Source organism: Aspergillus campestris, assembly GCF_002847485.1.
Source record: "Aspergillus campestris IBT 28561 chromosome Unknown P168scaffold_1, whole genome shotgun sequence".
Lineage (NCBI taxonomy): Eukaryota > Fungi > Ascomycota > Eurotiomycetes > Eurotiales > Aspergillaceae > Aspergillus > Aspergillus campestris.
In genome coordinates this window covers 2,750,399-2,770,280 of record NW_020194336.1, presented here as the reverse complement: position 1 = coordinate 2,770,280, position 19,882 = coordinate 2,750,399, and the positions used below count along the sequence as shown (strand labels likewise).

At 50.3% G+C, this 19,882-nt stretch overlaps 6 protein-coding genes across 6 annotated transcripts; 4 read left to right on the top strand and 2 right to left on the bottom strand.

The window, feature by feature from the left end:
- Positions 1-4,662: 4,662 nt before the first annotated feature.
- On the top strand, positions 4,663-6,978 carry P168DRAFT_332230 (putative R3H domain protein; the record flags this gene model as incomplete). The annotated part of the gene is made up of 3 exons (XM_024841655.1): positions 4,663-5,004; positions 5,074-5,617; positions 5,749-6,978. 3 exons carry the CDS (start codon positions 4,663-4,665, stop codon positions 6,675-6,677), a joined length of 1,815 nt encoding a protein of 604 aa, XP_024697261.1. The 3' UTR covers positions 6,678-6,978.
- Positions 6,979-9,390: 2,412 nt separating this feature from the next.
- On the bottom strand, positions 9,391-10,212 carry htz1 (histone H2AZ; the record flags this gene model as incomplete). Its single annotated transcript, XM_024838512.1, has 3 exons — positions 9,391-9,638; positions 9,728-9,797; positions 10,114-10,212. 3 exons carry the CDS (start codon positions 10,210-10,212, stop codon positions 9,391-9,393), a joined length of 417 nt encoding a protein of 138 aa, XP_024697260.1.
- A 108-nt stretch (positions 10,213-10,320) lies between these two features.
- Positions 10,321-11,005, bottom strand: P168DRAFT_20596 (uncharacterized protein). Its single transcript, XM_024833041.1, has 2 exons — positions 10,616-11,005; positions 10,321-10,515 (listed from the first exon to the last, which is right to left on the bottom strand). Exons 1-2 carry the CDS (start codon positions 10,829-10,831, stop codon positions 10,429-10,431), a joined length of 303 nt encoding a protein of 100 aa, XP_024697259.1. The 5' UTR covers positions 10,832-11,005; the 3' UTR covers positions 10,321-10,428.
- Positions 11,006-11,169: 164 nt separating this feature from the next.
- Positions 11,170-11,912, top strand: P168DRAFT_314728 (PHO88 family protein; the record flags this gene model as incomplete). Its single annotated transcript, XM_024839822.1, has 3 exons — positions 11,170-11,186; positions 11,307-11,467; positions 11,527-11,912. 3 exons carry the CDS (start codon positions 11,170-11,172, stop codon positions 11,910-11,912), a joined length of 564 nt encoding a protein of 187 aa, XP_024697258.1.
- Positions 11,913-13,961: 2,049 nt separating this feature from the next.
- On the top strand, positions 13,962-15,244 carry gpdA (glyceraldehyde 3-phosphate dehydrogenase GpdA; the record flags this gene model as incomplete). The annotated part of the gene is made up of 5 exons (XM_024835673.1): positions 13,962-14,009; positions 14,070-14,083; positions 14,183-14,246; positions 14,307-14,991; positions 15,045-15,244. 5 exons carry the CDS (start codon positions 13,962-13,964, stop codon positions 15,242-15,244), a joined length of 1,011 nt encoding a protein of 336 aa, XP_024697257.1.
- A 1,065-nt stretch (positions 15,245-16,309) lies between these two features.
- On the top strand, positions 16,310-19,386 carry hdaA (histone deacetylase hdaA; the record flags this gene model as incomplete). The annotated part of the gene is made up of 15 exons (XM_024835672.1): positions 16,310-16,931; positions 16,990-17,278; positions 17,328-17,341; positions 17,393-17,531; positions 17,580-17,692; positions 17,745-17,872; positions 17,922-18,132; positions 18,178-18,289; positions 18,339-18,386; positions 18,432-18,495; positions 18,542-18,634; positions 18,682-18,767; positions 18,822-18,901; positions 18,956-19,062; positions 19,129-19,386. The coding sequence occupies 15 exons, from the start codon at positions 16,310-16,312 to the stop codon at positions 19,384-19,386; spliced, it is 2,364 nt and encodes a 787-aa protein (XP_024697256.1).
- Positions 19,387-19,882: the final 496 nt, after the last annotated feature.

The following is a 19,882-nucleotide window of genomic DNA, read 5'->3' as shown; positions in this document are numbered from 1 at the left end:
ATGAATAGGACACCGTCATGCATGAATTGGCTGCGCAGACGGAGTCGGGACGGAAACCTCGGCAAACCTGAAACCTTGTCGCTCTTGCGGGCCTCAAGACAACGGATATCGGATCACGTAACGTGATATTTCCCCCTTTTCCTGCTGCCAATCAGCGGTCAGGGGAAGCTCTTCTTTTAGTTCGTTCTGCGCATTCCGTAGTGCCAATCGCCCACCGAATATCCTCGATTAGTACGGACTATGGAGTAGTGCTGTATCTTGGGAACAGACTAAGAATGTTCTATGAGACACTTTTTTTGGGGAAGAGGGGAGGGGAGGGGAGCTAGTCGTTGGTGCCGGGATCAGCTTGGTTGATGTGCTTCCTCGAGCCACCACCCGCGCCACCACGCCGGACGCAAACGCCAACGCTTCCAGCTGTCCGTTTAACTGCAAGTACTTTGTAGAGCTGAAGGTAGCTCTGGATTTGGGACATAGCTTACATGACGTTCCGGGTCTCAACGATGCAATTGGGAGTGCGAGCCACAGGTGACATGTCGGTCCTGCGCCGCCAATGCTTGCTTCCGAGTCGGTCAGAAGGAAGATCGACCGACTCCTGTAAGAAAGTACTACAGACTGAGACTAGTCTACCTGGTAAATTACATACAGTAAGTGAGTCGAGCTCATAAGACCCGCTCCCTTTTTTTTTTTGGAATTATCGAAACGCAATGGTAGGAATCTGACGTCTCCATCGAACAGGTTCTGGCGACGCTCTAGTGGCTTCTAGCTTCGGTGTTAATCCTAAACCGCCACTACATACTTAGCCCATCCCACTCCCCCCATAGTCCCGAGTCCGGTTATGAATTGGGGGGCGAGTCAGAGCGGATCCCCTGACAAGTTTAGAATAGTCGGGGAAAGACGGTGTCTGATCGTTATTCGCTCGGGGATATGGGCTTGTTTCCGAGCCGCAATTTAATTGGGAGCTTCAGGGGTAGCTCGTAGCTATTCATCTGTTTATTCATCGTTGCCCATCAGCTTGGGAACGAGCTATCTGAGTAATACTACTAATCACCAAGGCAAAGGGGGATTAGTTAGCAGATCAGATGGAGCAGAGCCAAGTCGAAGTTATGAAAACCTCATTTGGAGCTACCTCGTAGTAGGAAAGACTCAGGGGGTGTCTGGTGTCTGCGTCTCAGATTGATGGGGATGAGTAGATTACCGCGTGACGACAGTAATAGCAGGCGTGATATATCAGCCTTTCCCAGTCTGGCATTTGATTGTCTCGCCGTTATTATAGAGTCCATACTTTAGTATTGCCTAGCATATCCAGACAGAAACGTCTTTGAACTCGCCTGACTGTTTCAGCCAACGAACTCCAGCATTGATATTGTCCGACCTCAGATACCTTAGAATTACACCGGAAATGCACCCTTTCCAACCCACCAAGCTTCCGCATCGCATGGGTCGATTCCATCCCAAAGGAACTGACTTCCCATCCGGCGGGGTCAACGGATCGACCTTACCTTCGGGCCGACCAACAAGCCAATAGCGATGATAGTGGCCCTGAGTCGAGTCAAACCATACCATTGGGGGGTAGAATCCTACCTAAAAGGGAGAAGCAGCGTGTGGGGACGCCTTTAATTGCAGCGGGAGCTCTCTCCTGTTCAAAAGGGAAGTCGAGCCAGGAAGTTGACGGACTTAAATAACTATACCCACTTGACGACGAGACGGACCCTCCTTCACCCCCGTTGAGCCCACTCTCTAGTGATAGTTGCTGTCGGTGGGAAAATGAATGACGTTGGAGGTGTGTTGGATAGGATGGGCTTTGTGGAGTGCTTGGTAACCTGGGTTAGACTGAGAATTACTCTGTAGAAGTCGTAGGTGGTAATGGGTTGTGGTTGTGTCGAATCATTCTCCAGTGGGCAGTAGGTAATCTGGCAATGATGCCGAAGTGCCGTCAGTAGAAGAAGATGGAGCATGGTAATTAATTGTATTGATGGTGATAGGAGAAATCATGGGACGTTTTTTTTTTTAAAAAAAAATTATCAGTATTCCTTATATATTTCTTCTTGTTATTTTGCATTAGGCAGCATCCGGGTCATTGGTGTTATTGACTTCATAGCAATTTTCTAAATCACAATAGGGAGGGATTGGCCCAGGAAGGAAGCCAATTCCCCGTCCTGTCCCCAGCTGAAAGAGAGGGGCAGAATCCGAAGCGGGGTGCGACGAGTCTGGTTTCAATGGTTTGATGGTTTGTAAGGGACGGAGAGACATTCTAAGATGAGTATGAAACAGCCGGTAGGGGAGGACTCGAGTGCTCGAGCGTTGACCTGGGTTCGTGTCTAGGGTAGGAGTACAGGATATATAAGGCGTTGTATCCGTACCTGAAGGGTATGGATACAATGACGAGATAAGATCAACAAGACCCGTGGTGTAGGACCTTGACTGTCTTGACCAATGGAAAGAGACATTTGAAATGACTACACCATTCGAGAGCCAGGGGTAAAGCAGAGGACTGAGGAATGGCAGTGATCATTTACTGCGTCCTACCTATAGTGCCCAGGTACTGACAGACTGCTATGAAGATGCACGGTTGAAAATCTAGTACTCGGTACAATACCATGCTTACCGGATAGATACTGATATTGAAAGGGGAGAACCGCAGACACTGAGGCGTTAGTAGCTTTCCCGTTCGAGCAGAACTTTCCTATCCTAATTACTTTCTATTTTTATTTGCTATTCGTCCCATATCCCATTGATCTTGTCTTCCATCTTCCATCCTCATACGTTAGTTCGCCTGAGATAGTTAGAGGGAGTTGATTTTCATATTCCCTACCTGGGGTGTCGGCCAATCAAACGGCATCTACCCCTTTTGGCAAAGCCTCAGGTTGTCATGACCGACCTAACTCCATGATAATTTGAGGTGTTTCCACTTCCCAATTTCTCCTAGTCCAGTGTGTAGAAACGACATGGAAACAATGATGACAATTATCAGAGCAATAGCAACAGTAATAGTGCTTCGTAATCATGACAGTGGGAGAAAAAGGAGACGATGGTGTTCGCTCCGGAACACCAGGGCGAAACGGTAACTATATAAAGTTCCCCTACTGTAAAGACACTCTACTCTGTCTATCAAAGCATCCTTCGATCCAACAGACCCAAACAGCATTGGATCAACCGCCGAGAAAAGAAAACACGGAACCATAGGGGGAAAAAGAATCCGAATAAAACACGCAAACCAGGAGGACATTCCAAATCTTCCCCGTCCTTACTCCAGTTATACCAGTATTGGACTGATTGTTACGGGAATCCCTTCATCGTCATCTGGTTCCTGTGTTGTTACAACCTACCTCTTGACCTTGATCCCTTCTGCTTCTTTACTCGGACAAGCTCTGTCCCCTCATTCTCCCTGTCAATCCCTTTTACGATTCAGACTGACCCGTTCCGGTGGGTATCAATCCGTACTAAATCGTGGTCTTTGGCTTGTACGTGGTATTGTATTGGAATCCGTTGAAACAGTCTGAAGAAATTGGAAGATTCTGATCTGTTGCCTGTGGATAAGCATATTATTTGCTGCAACCGATCTCTCTCTAAGCGCTCATCCTCCAGATAGTGGCATCCATCAAACGATCTATCCATTCCTGGGCTCTGGCGTTGGGGATCCACGGGAAGGGCAGAACGCAGGACGAACTAAGCGGTCTCTTCATTCCCCCTCTCTCTCTTTCTCTCTCTCTCTCTCTCTCTCTCTCCCTCTCTCTTCCCCTCCACTCTTCATTTCCCCCCCCAATCTGTCGGTCTCCCTGGACTACTAGCGTTGTCTCCCGTTTCTCTTCCCTCACTTTCCTCTCTCTCTCTCTCTCTCTCTCTCTCTCTCTCTCTCTCTCTCTTTCTCTCTTTCTCCCTTTCCCTTCCCTTTCCCCGTGCTTTCTTCCCCCTCCTCCCTCACCACCAAACCTGGTCCTCTTATCAATCCGGCTATTACGCCTTGAGACATCTCCGTCTTGATCAACCGGGTAGTGGCAACTCTTTCCCCTTTTCTCCTCTTCTCTTTTCCCTTTTTTCTCTTCTTTTTTTTATTTGTTTTTTTATATTCCTTCTTCTGTTCTTTTTTAAATTCATTTTTTACTTTATTTCTTCTACATACCCCTCCCCTTCAATCCTCGGATCACCTTCGATATTCTCTTTTGATGTTCCAAGGGAGAAAAGGCTCAGGAAAAAAAAAAGTTTCTTTGAACATTAACGCCTCAGGACACCCCAGACACCCCTGTCATTGATGACCCAACGCATCACGAGACAATCAATTTCGCACCTCTGAGCGGTTTATTGAATCTTCTCTTTTTCTGTGTCGTGCCATTATACTCGTGGTGTCTTCGGCCCTGTTTGTTTGATTGTTCCCTCCACCAGAACCCACAACGCCTTGTCACCCGCGCCCAACTCAATTTTCGTGTCGAATTCCCGCACGGTTTCATCCACCTTCCCCGACCTCGTGGGTCGCACATTTGCACGTCGCCCCCCCCCAATCCCGCTCGACGCCTGCCCGATCGCTCTTATGTTGGAGTAGTCCGTTTGGGCGATTTTGCATCTCATCGAAACGGGTCTGTTGTGTAGGGATATATTTGGATTTTACGTGCCCACATTCTTCGGTTGAATCGTCCGTCTGGTGGAAATTCTCCTTCTTCGCCCGCCATGAGTTATCAACAAGCGCCGGATATGTATCACGACAACTCCGCTGCGCGTTCGCCTGGCTCGCAGCGTCATCAGCAGCCCCTCCACCGCCAGCCGTCGCGACAGTTCGACGCGTACGGCCCCATGCCCGTGAACCTGTACGAGGACCCCATGGCCCGCTACGACACCGGTCGTCTGGAACGCCTGAACCCGTCGCTGCAGAATCCTTCTTATGCGTATGACCTGGCTGGCTCGCAAACTTGGAACCCGAATGGATTCGCCAACGCCCAGTCGCTCGGCGGCATCCGGTCGGCCTCTGCCAGCCTGAAAACCTCTCGCACCGGCCGGGCGGCCCTCCCCACGGTGAGTAGTATCGGGTGGCGCGATGACGAAGTTGTCGATGGGGATGGTGAGGCTAACATCTGTCACTAGACCTGGCTCGACCAGCAGCCGGGCATTCCCAGCCCCTTTTCCAACCTCGGTCCCGGCCCTCTCCAGGGCGGCGCGATTCGTTCCGAACCCACCGGCGCGTCGGAAGTGGACGATGAGCTGATTCCCACCGCCATCGTCATCAAGAACATCCCCTTTGCGGTCAAGAAGGAGCAGCTGGTCCAGCTGATGACGGAGTTGAGCCTGCCCTTGCCCTACGCGTTCAACTACCACTTTGACAATGGCGTCTTTCGGGGACTGGCCTTTGCCAACTTTACGTCGGCCGAGGAGACGGCGACTGTTATTGAGGTCCTCAACCATTTCGAGCTCCAGGGACGCAAGTTGCGCGTCGAGTACAAGAAGATGCTCCCCCTCCAGGAGCGCGAGCGCATCGAACGGGAGAAGCGGGAACGTCGCGGGCAGTTGGAGGAACAGCATCGCCCCATGGCTGGCTCCCAACTCCAGACCCAGAGTTCGATGTCCTCGCTGGCTTCCCACATCCCTGCGACATCGCCCTCGCCCGTCTCGCAGCGTGGGCAAAAGCTAGGTAAGTTGGGTTGTCCAGCGATTGGTGTCCTTTTTAACGTTCTCCGTCACGATTTGATCTTACTGCTATCGTCTCTTTGATTGGTTCCTTTCGCCGAGATGGATGTGTTCCTAACCGACTTTTCCTTACAGATGTCGACTTGAATGACACCCAGACGCTTCAGTACTATTCGCAGCTTCTCCTTTTCAAGGAGGATGTTGGTCGTGACTCCTTGCTTTTCCCCGCGAACCTTACCCCCGTCCAGCGTCGCACGGTGCACACTCTTGCCCACAACATGGGCCTGGGACATGCCTCCCGGGGATCGGGAGAGCAGCGGCAGGTGCAGGTGTTCCGGGTCTCTCCCGGGACCAATGTGAGCCCGCCCATGACCTCGATCCCTGCGGCCGTCCAGCCTCCGGATTCGGGTCGGCGCGCACTGAACCGCGCTGCGACGATCGACTTCAGTGAAGCCCGTAACGAAGCCCCGGGCCCCTACAACTCTCTCCGTGGGCAGGCGTCGGGCTTCCTGGGCGTTCTGGACTCCCCTGGTAACTATACAAATGCGCAGAACCTCCGAGCCGCCAAATCCTTCGCCGATCTGCGTTCGTACACCCCGTCGCCCGTCCCTTCCTCCGCCAGCTTTCCCACGGCAATGCAATCGAACGGCGCCCGCCTCCAACAGTATGACGGTGTCACCAGCGGCGCCTCCAACACTCCGACCCTGACGCCCGCGCCATCGGGCTCTTCGCTGGGTATGCAGCGGGACGACAATCTGTTGAACAGCCTGGGCGGCCTGTCGCTTGGAACGGGAATTGCGGGGCAGAACTCGAGCCCGAGGAGATTGCGGGGTATGTTCTCTTGGGAGCAGCCGGAAAGCCAACCTTCCAGTGCTGGCCCCATTGGTAGTAACCGATCCATGGGAGTGGGATTTGACGGTCAGTCACAGGAGCGCATGCCAATTAGACAACCCCGAGGCCCTATTTCCGACAAGGGCGCAGGATTCCGACGACAGAATGGACACCAATCGCACGGCAGTGATGAGTTGCGGACCAACTCTGGTGTCGAGATCATTGTGGAGTAAAGAAAAACGCCAACTTGTTATTATTTTTTGATGGGAGATGAAGACAACGACAAAACTTGTTAGATTGCTTTTCCGCAAGAAGCATACGACTCTTATATCACGAGGCCTGATCCTATACTGCGATTTATTGGCTTACGATTCGATGAGGGATGACGAGATGACACTCAAGAGAAGCGCAAGAAAAAAAAAACAAAATTCTCTGATCTAGCCAAGTTTAGACGTGATTTTGGGGCAGCCCACCAGGCACATCTTTTTGAACGGTCAACTCTATTTTTTTACATTATCTTTTTTTCTTTTTTTTTACATTTTTTATTACTATCCTGTTTACTGTTTCTCGGAAAAAGAAAACCCACAAAAAAGGAAGCTCTTGAAGGTTTGAGACCCAGGCACTTTACATGCAGCAACCTCGTTATTATTTATACGCTTATCTTCGACTGTGTCTGTTGGCGGAAGGCAAGGACAATTTTTTTTTTTTAAATCCCAGGAAGACCACGAAGCACGACAAAAAGTCTGAAAAGAATTCCAATGTCTTTTCTACCATGGCAAAGAGAGATGACATACCTGCATTTGCATATTTCTTGGAATGTTTTTTGTATATGGGGCGATTTTTGCATTGTTTAATCATGTGCTTCACTTTTCAATTTTGTCTTCCTATTTTCCAGCATTGCTACACACTGTGTTTATGCGATGCACCGGGTCAAATTGCTCATGTGACTGGGGATTTGGTCTAGGATTCAAATTCTGTTCCGTTCTCTCCAGTTCGCATGTTGGTTTGGCTTCGACTGTATTTGCATGAACATGGGAATTGTGGTCTCGACATCAAAGGGTGGCCGTTTGCGTTTACGTACGGTGGCTTGACGGAGTTCAAGAGGGCATAATCTCATTCTGTCCACTGATACCAAGACAACCAACCATCGGACTAGTTATGCAGTCCGATAGGTAGGTTTCCCTACCGGTTGTCTTTTCATCTTTACTCTTGCCCCGAGTTGCAAACAAACGAATCTGCCTTTTCTATATCTCATTTCATTTATTTTATTTTACTATTCCAGTCATTTCCTCTTTCTGTTCTCGCCAATGCATCCACATCCATCCATCCTTCCCCCTTCTAATGGGCCTTGACTATCTATCTACCCCACGAGGCCGAGTCTGCAATATCTTTCTATTCTTATCTCTTTCTTTCTATCTATCGATCTTGCCCCTAAATCGTCTCCAGTACTCTACTCTGATTACCTTTTTCAGATCGTCAATAAATGTATGTTTTATTATCAGTTTGGACCTACCTGGACTTGACTTTGGTGGTGGTGATGTAGTTGATGAGTGATGCGGTGAGACCGCAAGATGGGATGGGTATATAAGGTCTTTCACACGTGTTCTCTGTATTTGAATCATGTATTTTAATTTTACAAAGTATGAATCGCTGTCATTGCAGAGGGTCTAGGAAGGAGAGTGAGTATTATCTAGTCATTCATTTGTCAATCTTTTGTATATTGCCTTGTGTTGTTGATTTTGTAGAGTTTACTGCTTGCTTTTGATTCTACAACGGCGTTTACATACACATCTGTCTAGGTTATGATAATTTATCTTTTTATCGTTTGTTCATTTATTTAGTTATATACTTGGTTGGTTTTGCTCTTACTTGTCATTATTCCATTTATTGCTTTATGACATACACACATACCTTAAGCAAATATGTCATATATATATATATACTCTTCATCAAACAATGTATTTGATATACAAAACTTTATTCAAGCTTAGGCCATGTACCTCCCAGAACAAGGCAAGAGAGAAAAACAAATACATAATAAGATTAAATAAGAAGGCCTAATCAATCAACCTAGTTGAAAGACTTGTATAGAATGTAGTGGGTAGGTCGGTTGGTAGGTGGGTAGGTGAATAGGTAGGTAGAGTGGTGGAACTAGGTAGGGGAAGATGTATATAGCATAGAATCTATACTACGAGTAGTATCTGGTAGGGGAGACGTGTATAGAATATACTACGAGTAGGAACAAACTTGACTAGTAGTACAAAGCGAATGGCATATCTACTTTCACCACTCGAATAGATGGAGAAAACCATGAGTGGTTGATAAGAGAGCTGACTTGAGCGTAGTATAGATAGAGAGGGAGGTGGGTAAGTAGACAGGTAAAAAGACAAACAGAAATCACTCAACACCATCAATCGAACAATGATAATAATAGAACAGGAATTTACTTAGACGTGGGGAAAAGTAAGAACAGAATTGATGAGCCTTGCAAGCCCACTAGTGAGTTGTTGGGTTTCCCCTTTTTCCCCATCCTGATATGGCGAGCGCCCTTGGTGATTCAGACTAGAGGTTTGGACGAATAGCGCGGGGATGGGAGGAGTAGAGTAATGAAGAGAGGAATAGTAAAAAAAAGGAAATAACACTGGGTGAATAATATTAGAGGAAAAGTGAAAGAAGTGAAAAAGTGAAAAAAGAACCACTATCAGGAATAGATGATCGAAAGGATTTTCTTCTTTTACGTTTCGAATTGCAGCGTCATCAGGGTGTGGGTGGTGTCTGGTGTCTGTGTCTGCTGGCAAGTCTGCTGTCCCGTAGTTCGTCATTGTCGTGAGATTAATATTGGATGGAACACGACCCCGGACATCGATCCATGCACATGCACATCCTGAGCGCTTTCAGTCGTCATCGTTACCAAACGCCATATTTTCGTGGGGTATTCGCCGTAAATTAAGCATCGGACTTGGTTTTCTTCTTCTGCTCCACCTTGAGCAGGAGCGCGCGGTTGATGCGCGGTAGCACACCGCCAAAGGCGATGGTCGCGCGAATCAGCGTGTCCAGCTCTTCGTCTCCACGGATGGCGAGTTGCAGATGGCGCGGGGTGATACGCTTGACTTTGAGATCCTTCGCGGCGTTTCCGGCAAGCTCGAGCACTTCCGCAGTCAGATATTCGAGGACGGCAGTGACATAGACAGCGGCTGGTTGATTTGTCGTATTAGTGGTGTTTTCAAACAAACTTGTTTGGGAGGGGCAGGCATAGAGCGTGCTCGAAATGGGGGTAGTATACCTTTAGCACCAACGCGCATCTTATTCTGGGTGTTGTTCTTCAAGAAACGCTTGACACGACCGCAGGGGAACTGTAAATTCATAAACGTCAGCCTAAAATCCAGCTTATAGTAGATGTTGCAATATATGGCCTGAGATTTGGCAGCGAAGAAATCCCCAGACGGGATTGCCCGGGCGGGCATCCGGGGGACCCGAAACGAGACACGAGTATTTCCAATCACAGCCTAAATCGCACTGCGATACAGGAGTTGACGCGTCTCAAGAACATCACTAGCCAAGAGGGGGGAAATGGGAAAATAGGAAACCCAACGGCTACCACATCACTGGTCGCCGTCACAAGGCAAACCCTCGCGCCATCAAACTGATGCAGGAGATAAAAACACTGACCTGCAAGCCGGCCTTTGCGCTGTGGGACTTCTGGGACTTCCCCGCAGAGTCCTTGGAACCGCCCTTTCCACCAACAGACTTTCCTTTTCCGCCCGGCATTTTGAAAAGCGTCGAGGTTTAGGGTCGCAAGGATGAAAATGTCGCGTCAAAAGGGAACTGGAATCGATAGAGCGGGATGGTGGATGTTGAAGCGATCCGATTTCTGGAGACGCGCGCGTTGTTGATGGATGAAGGAGTCAGAAATGTCAGAGCCATCCTGGTCGCTAAAGACGGCATCGAGCGTGGAACAACGCTAGTCCCGATCGGGAAACATGCTCAGGACGGGCCCAGCTGCAGTGAGTGCAGTCTCCCCACGACGACCGTGGTTGACTGCCATGTCATTCGATGGGTGTGGTGTAGAGTCTGATCAAATGAATTTGAGTAGATAAGATCAGCCTGTAGAAATGATTAATGCTGGATTAGTTACCCAGCACATGAGCATACCACCATGCGCTTGGCTGACAGGAGTGAGTAGAGTCTGAGAAGAGTCACAGAGCGATGCTCTGGTCTTCAGGCATACCATCTTGGTAAACCTGTAAGCATTATAAGTGAATGGCACATTCCAAACAGAAAGACCCATATAGGCTCCTGATGCCATCATGACCTTGGGAGCATGGTTGCCTTTGAACACACCAAGGCATCGTGAAGGTTGGCAAGGATCCAACCGTGCAAAGAGCATTGATGGCCGCTGCCCATTACCTAAGCCAACCAGGTGATCTGGATCTTGATGCCTCACAGCCTGGACAATCCTGCCTGAGGCCGCGAACCACGACCTTCTGGAATGTGCTGCGGACTGCTCACTAACCAGTTATCGCGTTATCAGTCTCGTGGCAACGGGTAAACACTAAACACCGCGCCACAGAAGGGTTTTCTGCACGTGACCTGCACCTATCTGGACAGCTGTCCGACTTCCCCAGTTCCGCACGCTGAGGAAGTTTCTGTCCCCGTACGCGCATCTTCAACAGCCTTTTATCCCCGCTTTCTCTTCGCGCGCTTTCAAACGCCTCTCTCGTCAAAATGGTGTCTCCTCAGGTGTAAGTGCTTTCTCCTGGTATTATTGGCGTGGGCCCTACTATCTCGACGAGATCGGTTTGGGGCGCGTCCTTGTGCCGGAAGGGTACCCCGTACATTGCTAACGTGGAATGTCTGTACAGAACGAACCTCGCCATCATCGTGGTGATGATGCAGCTGTCGAAGAAGATTGCCTTTGACGACCCCGATGTGCTCATGATGGTCCGTGGCGTGTACATCCTGTCCAACGTCATCATCTTGAGTCTGTACCTATACACGCAGTCCAAGATCACCGCCAAGAAGGGTATGTATCTACGTTCGCGACTAGCTACAAGAAGATCCAATTCGCTAACGCATCTGTAGACTTGATTACGCTCAAGTATGTCGAGCCCGCCCCCATGGGCAGCACCGAGGAGCCCAAGCCGGTGACCACCACCAACATGGAGTACGACCGCGGACAGCTGCGCACCCTGATGAAGGGCCAGCTGATGGGTGTCGGCATGATGTGTGTCATGCACATCTACTTCAAGTACACCAACCCTCTCCTGATCCAGTCGATCCTTCCCCTGAAGAGCGCCCTCGAGTCGAACCTCGTCAAGATCCACGTCTTCGGCAAGTCCGCCACCGGTGATCTGGCGCGCCCCTTCAAGGCCGGCAACAGCTTCATGGGCCAGGGCCAGGTCAAGAGCGACAAGGCTTCCATCGAGAACGCCGAGAAGAACTACCGGGGTGGTGTCAAGGAGGAGTAAATGCAGATGCATGAGTTTATTTTTTTTCGTTTCCTTATGGTGTAGGGGACATGCAAGTGGCACTACAAGGGCTTGTCCCTCTGTACTTATAGAGTTGAATATTGGAAACAGGGGGTTCAGGAATTTATGCAGGGAAAGGACGACGTCTGATCTATTTCAATCTTGTCTATATATTGATAATGGGCGAGGAGACCCCGTTCTCCTTTTTTCTTTCTTACCCATTGCGACTATGGCCTATTGGCTTCCGTAATGGTTGGACGTGTCGGGGTCGTTGAGGTTTGGTTGGGATTTGGAGTTGAGAATGACTTAAGCTATCAAAGAAATCTTACCTAATTTTAATATCCACGCCCCTGTCATTAATGGACACCTATATCCTACCCCGGATGTCATTCTTGGATCACTAGACTAGAGTAAAGTAAACTTTTTGGGTGGCAATCACCACCAAACAGAGTTACGCAGGACAATGGAATCGGTTACCAAGCAGCCATTCCTTCCAGGATGATGGTCCCACCAAGAAACAGTGGTCGGAGAATTCACCCAGTGGGAGGATTGTTCGATGCGACCGAGTCAAAGATCGGTGTGTCCATCATGCCACTTCTCTCAATTGATTGATCAATTGATTGCTTGATGTTGACGAGGCTGTATAACTAGAACGGTCGAGACCTGGATGTTTGGTAGGGTGGTATTGTTGATTTATCCGAAGGGGTTGTTTTTGCTGGCATCGTTTATGGTTGTCTGATCCCATTGAAGGTAGTTTTTAGTTACGCACTGCGGGGTTAGGCGGAAGTGATTGTTTCATAACTGTTTTCCAGACACATCCTGGATCTCCTATTGCATGTTGATCTCAGGGATAACATGCATAACTCTGCAACGGAAAGTGATGTATCAGCACAACCATGATTAAAATAGATATATTTGAAAAAGAACAATAAATAAAATAAAATAAATAAAGATAAATAAACAAAATAAATCAAGTCCAGATCAATTGCTATTAGAAATCGATTGACAGCGGACTATCAGAGTGAAAATTGCACACCAACGCGTGATCAATCCTCTGGCCACCGGTGACTCGGTGACTCTTTCAGGCTCACGGAGAGGACAGAACTGGTCCTTCAGAAGCCCATTCGAGCCTTTCGGTCATGCCAAAGTGAAAGGAATGCGGACCATTATTGACCCGGATCGGTCTCACGGCCCGAAAGCGGAAAGGGTTTGCTTTGCCCCTCAGTCCTTAGAGGGGTTGAGACCGTGAGAGACGGTGTCACCGTCATCAGGTCTGGTCGAGTGGCAGATATGGCTCATTATCCCTCACCCCTTATGGATTGGTTGATTACATCATAATTCATCACCTATGAATTCCGTCCTTTCCCTAATAAAGAATCCCCTCATTCAATACGGGTAAAGAAGGTAATAGTCAACTGTCAAAGGCCCGAGAATTGCCTTAGATCCGTAGCTCTCCGTAGCTAACCCCTGGGAAGTTCCGAGAATCTGGCAAAAGATTCACGAGGTGGAGAGGAGCGAGGACCGTGTTAAGCCCACTGATTGGCCACCTGTGGAGCTGCCGAGGGGAGGGAGGGTTCGCAGATATCGTGAGTCTCCTGCTTTGCCCGGTGTATGAAACCGGAAAAGGTTGCTGGGGAGCTGGGGAGCGGCGCAAGCCGGGAACCTAAGCTGGCCATGACCCGTTTACTGAGCTGCTGGTGGCTTTTGGCCCCGTCGGTCCGCCCGGTGTGCGCTTTTGATTTGACCGAGACGCTGGAGGTTGGGTCCCCTTAGTGTACGATGTAATCTGGTCGTTGCGTCAGTTGTCCCGCGTTTCCCATCCTTTTTCTACTTGACCCCTCCCCCACCATCCTGCTTCTCTTCTTCTTCTCTCTCTCTCTCTTCTCTTTCATCCATTCATCACTCCTCTTGACTCTTCATCTTCTATCATCTCCTCCTTTCTAAATTTCATCTGTAAGTACTTCTCTCTGACACACACAGAGATAATACATCCCCCATCTCTACTGTTACCCCTCCAAGCTAACAGCTACCCCGCCTCAGACCACAACAATGGCCCCCCAGGTTGGTATCAACGGCTTCGGTCGTATCGGTCGTATCGTGAGTTCTCCCTTATTCTGAAGCAGATGAATTGGTTCGGGTAACTAACAAATTATCTAGGTCTTCCGTAACGCGTGAGTGCATCTGCCTGAGAAGTGTCTTGATCACCCATGGAAACATGGATCAAGACCTCATCGGTTGGATGACCATACTGACCAAGCTTGATTCATTAGCATCGCTGCTGGCAACGTCGACGTCGTCGCTGTCAACGACCCCTTCATCGAGACCCACTATGCTGTATGCACTGCCATCTTAGCTCTACCCAGAGGACAATTGACTAACCACAATGATCAACAGGCCTACATGCTCAAGTATGACAGCACCCACGGACAGTTCAAGGGCACCATCGAGCTGTTCGACGGTGGTCTGGTCGTGAACGGCAAGAAGATCCGCTTCTACTCCGAGCGTGACCCCGCCAACATCCCCTGGGCCGAGACCGGTGCTGCCTACGTCGTCGAGTCCACCGGTGTCTTCACCACCACCGAGAAGGCCTCTGCTCACTTGAAGGGCGGTGCCAAGAAGGTCATCATCTCCGCTCCCTCCGCGGACGCCCCCATGTACGTCATGGGTGTCAACAACAACACCTACACCAAGGATGTCAACGTCCTCTCCAACGCCTCTTGCACCACCAACTGCCTGGCCCCCATCGCCAAGGTGGTCAACGACAACTTCGGCCTGGTTGAGGGTCTCATGACCACCGTCCACTCCTACACCGCCACCCAGAAGACCGTCGACGGTCCCTCCGCTAAGGACTGGCGTGGTGGCCGCACTGCGGCCCAGAACATCATCCCCAGCTCCACCGGTGCCGCCAAGGCTGTCGGCAAGGTCATCCCCTCGCTCAACGGCAAGCTGACCGGCATGGCCATGCGTGTGCCTACCTCCAACGTCTCCGTCGTTGACCTGACCTGCCGCACCGAGAAGCCCGTCACCTACGAGCAGATCAAGAAGACCATGAAGGCTGCCTCCGAGGGCGAGCTCAAGGGTATGTTCAGAACTCCTCATAGTCAGTCGACGGTTTGCTAACCTGTTGTCCAGGCATCCTCGGCTACACCGAGGACGACATCGTCTCCTCCGATCTCAACGGCGATGACAACTCCTCCATCTTCGATGCCAAGGCCGGTATCGCCCTGAACGAGCACTTCATCAAGCTCGTCTCCTGGTACGACAACGAGTGGGGATACTCCCACCGTGTTGTTGACCTCATCGCCTACATTGCCGGTGTGGATTCGCAATAGGAATCAGGTCGGAGCGTGGGGACCAAGAGTCTCCTTTAAATGACCCAAAACAACGCTTCGTGGCTGTGGGACCTGTCGCCTTCTGGACACGGGCTTGATGGATCGCGTCCACTAGCATAAAAGCACATGATAACGTACTACTTTAATGAAATGATACATTAACGTCCAATACATCAACGTCCAATGCAATGCTTCCTTGTAAATTGGTAGATAACGCGCTGTTAATCGTCTCTGGTTGCTAGTGGTAGTTACTGGGGACATATCACGTACAGATCATAGGTAGATGAGTAGTGTCGGCCAAGGCCGGTTCTAGTCGGCGAATTCTCGGTCGAGACCACCGATCAAAAACGCTCTTTCATGTACATCTCGCAGTTCCTTGTATCAAGTTTGGACTTTACTGCCTGGTACTTATTGAAGCTCTTCTGATCACACACCCACAATAGAATCAGGCGCAGCTCCTTTAGGTTCTTCCTTTGAGACCCTTGATTGAGAACCGTTGGCCTATCAGACGCAGGCTTGCTGGAGGTCACGTGTCGGGGAGCTAGGTCAACCGTCTTTTGGGAGCTACATGCTGGACCCAGACCAAACCAGAACGACTTTACAGTAGTGTCTTGTCGCGATTGCCAACGCCAACCGGTACCCATAAGAGGCTGGTATAACGGGTCCACCAGCTGGATCTTTCCTTTCAGATTGCTCAACTTGATTTGGTTTGTCCCGCGTTGGTCGCTATCCATTATCCATCTCCCGCGTCGGACGGACCCTACTAGTAGTAGTCGCTCTACTACGACCTAACCCTCACTGCATTGTTGCAATTCACCTCCGCATAAAGAAACAAAGCCGACTGGTTATTTTCGCTCTTTCTCTTGGGGCATTGAACCCAACTGCATCATTTACTTTGAATTGTGCGCCTCAACTTTACGTACCAAGCGCTTCGGTGGTAGAAGATTCTGCGAGCATCATCCTCGTCTGTCCAGCGTACCACCCTGTCCATGAAATGCCAGTGGCTTAAACCTGCCATCTGAGAAGCACCAAGTCAGAAGTTCCCTAGGGTTCTTCGTGGGAATCATGGAACGGGACGAAGACACCGTCATGGGAGAGGCTGGCTCCCACCACCCTCACCCGACTACTACTTCGCACCATCTGACCGATGGCGTCAGCGAGCAGCACCAAATGCCCGCCCATCTCCTGGGGAGATCGGATCCGTGGCTAGCACCGCCATTGCTGGGCTCGTCCATCAATTTACCCATCCAGTCAGGGGATGGAGCAGGCGACGCCGGCGTTTCGCCCCCCAAGAGTCTGCCGAAGTCGACCGACTCTGGCGATGCGACCGCTGAGGATCTCGACAAGCCAGACAGCTTGGTGGAAGAGAACTCGAACTGGTCTGATGACGATGTTGCCACCCGGACGGGCCTGCCAATTGCCTCGCTCGCGTCCGGACTGTGCTACGATGTTCAAATGCGCTATCACTGCGAGGTCCGGCCAAGCACAGATGTCCATCCGGAAGACCCGCGACGTATCTACTACATTTACAAAGAGCTGTGTCGAGCGGGCCTTGTAGACGACTCTGAGTCGTCTCGGCCACTGGTCTCTCGACCCTTGCAGCGAATCAGTGCCCGCAATGCTACCGAAGAAGAGGTCTCACTGGTACACACGCCGGACCATTATGCTTTTGTGGAGAGCACGAAAGGTACGCCCCGCAGATCTCATGAACATGTCTTGATTCGTTATTAACTGACGCTGTGCAGATATGTCTGACGAGGAGCTGATCCAGCTGGAACACCAACGCGACTCGATCTATTTCAATAAACTCACGTTTGCGTCGTCCTTGCTTTCGGTCGGCGGTGCTATTGAGACATGCCTTGCTGTCGCCACCCGAAAAGTGAAGAATGCAATCGCCGTTATCCGGCCGCCCGGGCATCATGCTGAGCATGACAAAACCATGGGGTTCTGTTTATTCAACAATGTTTCTGTGGCCGCACGTGTTTGCCAGAGGGAGCTCGGAGACAGCTGTCGAAAGATTATGATTCTGGATTGGTAAGTTAGTTCCAATCCCTGAGATTACGAGGGATATTAACATGAACAGGGATGTTCATCACGGTAACTATTGGCTTTCGTCTTAGCCGACGGCATGTTGCTCACGTTTTGTAGGAAATGGTATTCAAAAGGCATTCTACGACGACCCCAATGTCCTCTACATCTCGTTGCATGTGTATCGGGATGGCAACTTTTACCCGGGCGGTGACGAAGGTGATTGGGATCATTGTGGTGAAGGCGCAGGGCTTGGCCGGTATGTTGTGCGCTTATCGTTGAATTTTACCTGACTGACATGGTGTAGAAATGTCAATATTCCTTGGAAGAATCAAGGCATGGGCGATGGCGATTACCTCTTTGCATTTCAGCAGGTCGTCATGCCGATTGCTCAGGAGTTCAATCCGGACTTGGTAATAAGTATGCTAGACACAGGTTCAGTAAGGACGAGCTGAAGACTGACATAACCTAGTTGCCTCTGGATTTGACGCCGCCGTGGGCGACGAGCTTGGAGGATGTTTCGTGACCCCGGCCTGTTATGCCGCGATGACACACATGTTGATGACGCTGGCGGAAGGAAAGGTTTCCGTTTGCTTAGAGGTCGGATTGCCCGCGGTTCTATAACTCGGCTGAGACTAACGCGATGCAGGGCGGTTACAACTTCCGGTCGATTTCGAAATCGGCGCTTGCAGTCACCAAGACCCTCATGGGGGATCCGCCAGATAGACTGCATTCCAACACGCCGTCGGATGAGGCGATCTCCGTTGTGCGGCAGGTCATGATGATCCAGTCTCGTTTCTGGCGGTGCATGTATCCGAAGCGACCAGAGACGGATGGATTGTGGACGGATAGGCTTCATGGTTTGTCTCTCCCTAGGTATTAGAGAGCGGCATTAACAGTGGCAGATGTCATCCGCGCGTACCAGTCGAAGCAGCTCTACGACAACTACAAGCTTACATCACTTTATATCTACCGGACGGCTATTTCCAAGTCATTCGAGAACCAAGTATTGGCGAGGTAAGAAGACAACAGATCGCAGTCTACGCCCATGTACTAAGTTCTCTAGTGCAAACTACTACCAAGCCACACCTCTCCTGGTGATCTTCCACGACCCGTGAGTATCCCGACCAAATCACAAAATTATATCTAACGAATGCAGACCGGAAATCATGGGCTTGCCCCATCCCGTCACCAACAAGCTGGAGGCCCACAACTGCTGGATGGTCAGTAACCACCTACCCAACTTACTGCATACGCTAACCGACCAAGGCTGATGTCATGAAGGACTATATCGCATGGGCGATTGGCAAAGGCTACGCTGTGATAGATGTAAATATTCCGAAACATGCGACAATGGAGCCGGTGCGTTTTGTTCTCTTCATATTATGTGATATTACTGACATCCAAAGTCACCCGGGAAATACGAGGACGAAAGCGAGAATAGGCCTACCGCTACCGAAGAGCTGGCTGGATATCTGTGGGACAATTACATCGAGTGAGTGGATACGCCGAATGGAAGGCCATCAGTCCATGAACTAATGCAGGACAGACCGAACGACGCGACAGAGATTTTCCTTCTCGGCATCGGCAACGCATTCTACGGAGTTGCAAACCTTCTAATCAACAGAGGTAACACCACACCACCAAGTAACACGTGCGCCAGCAACTAACCTTCCGTCCAAGACACACTATACCAACGAGTCAACGGCGTCGTCTCATTCGTCGCCGAGAACCCCGTCCGCGCAGTAGCCTCGCACACGCAGACCTGGCTCTCCCGATGGTACAGAGACGTAAGTCAAATCCCGACCGATCCCCATCCGGCCCTCCCATTATTTGCAGCGCGCTAAACAAAGCAGAATTCCCTCGTATTCGTCTCCCACACGCACGGCGTCTGGAACAACACCGGCCAGCGCAAGCCCTCCAAGCGCTACGGGCAACTGATCCAGTCTCCCAAAGCGGGGCTCAGCGAGATGCTGATGCACCACAAGGGGGATGTCTTCCGGTGGGTCGAGGAGCGGGCGGATGTGCATGATAGCGAGGAGGTCGAGGAGGAGAAGCGGACGAGCCGGTCGCCGAGTAAGAAGAATACTCAGCCGACACCTGGGTTGAATTGATCCGGGGGTTTTATTTACGTTTGGGTGATGTATCCGGCTGGTTTGCTCTGCTCTTGCACATACATACATACCATACCATACTACTTGCTAGGCACTCTGGTACTACTACTACCACTATACCACATGACCCATAGGTTGTAGTCACCTACCTACTTCCCTATCCGTCGTCCACCACCTCGGCCGAACCAGACATGAAACGATAACTAAAGATAGTAACGGAAATAGTACCCAGAGTTACATTATCCACCTTCGTAAATGACCCAACAAACCCATAGAGACAACTCCCCAAACCACAACTCCCCAACTTCCCAAGCCAAAAATACCCACCACACACCCCCCATTCCATTCCATTCCAAACAGCCACTTCATCTCCGTGCAGAATTTGAATGTCCGCAAAAATCCAAAAACGGCGCTGACTAACTAACTAACCCACCCCACACCCCCCCGCGCGCGCCACCCCCCACATTCCATCACCTGATTGATGTCACGGTGATGG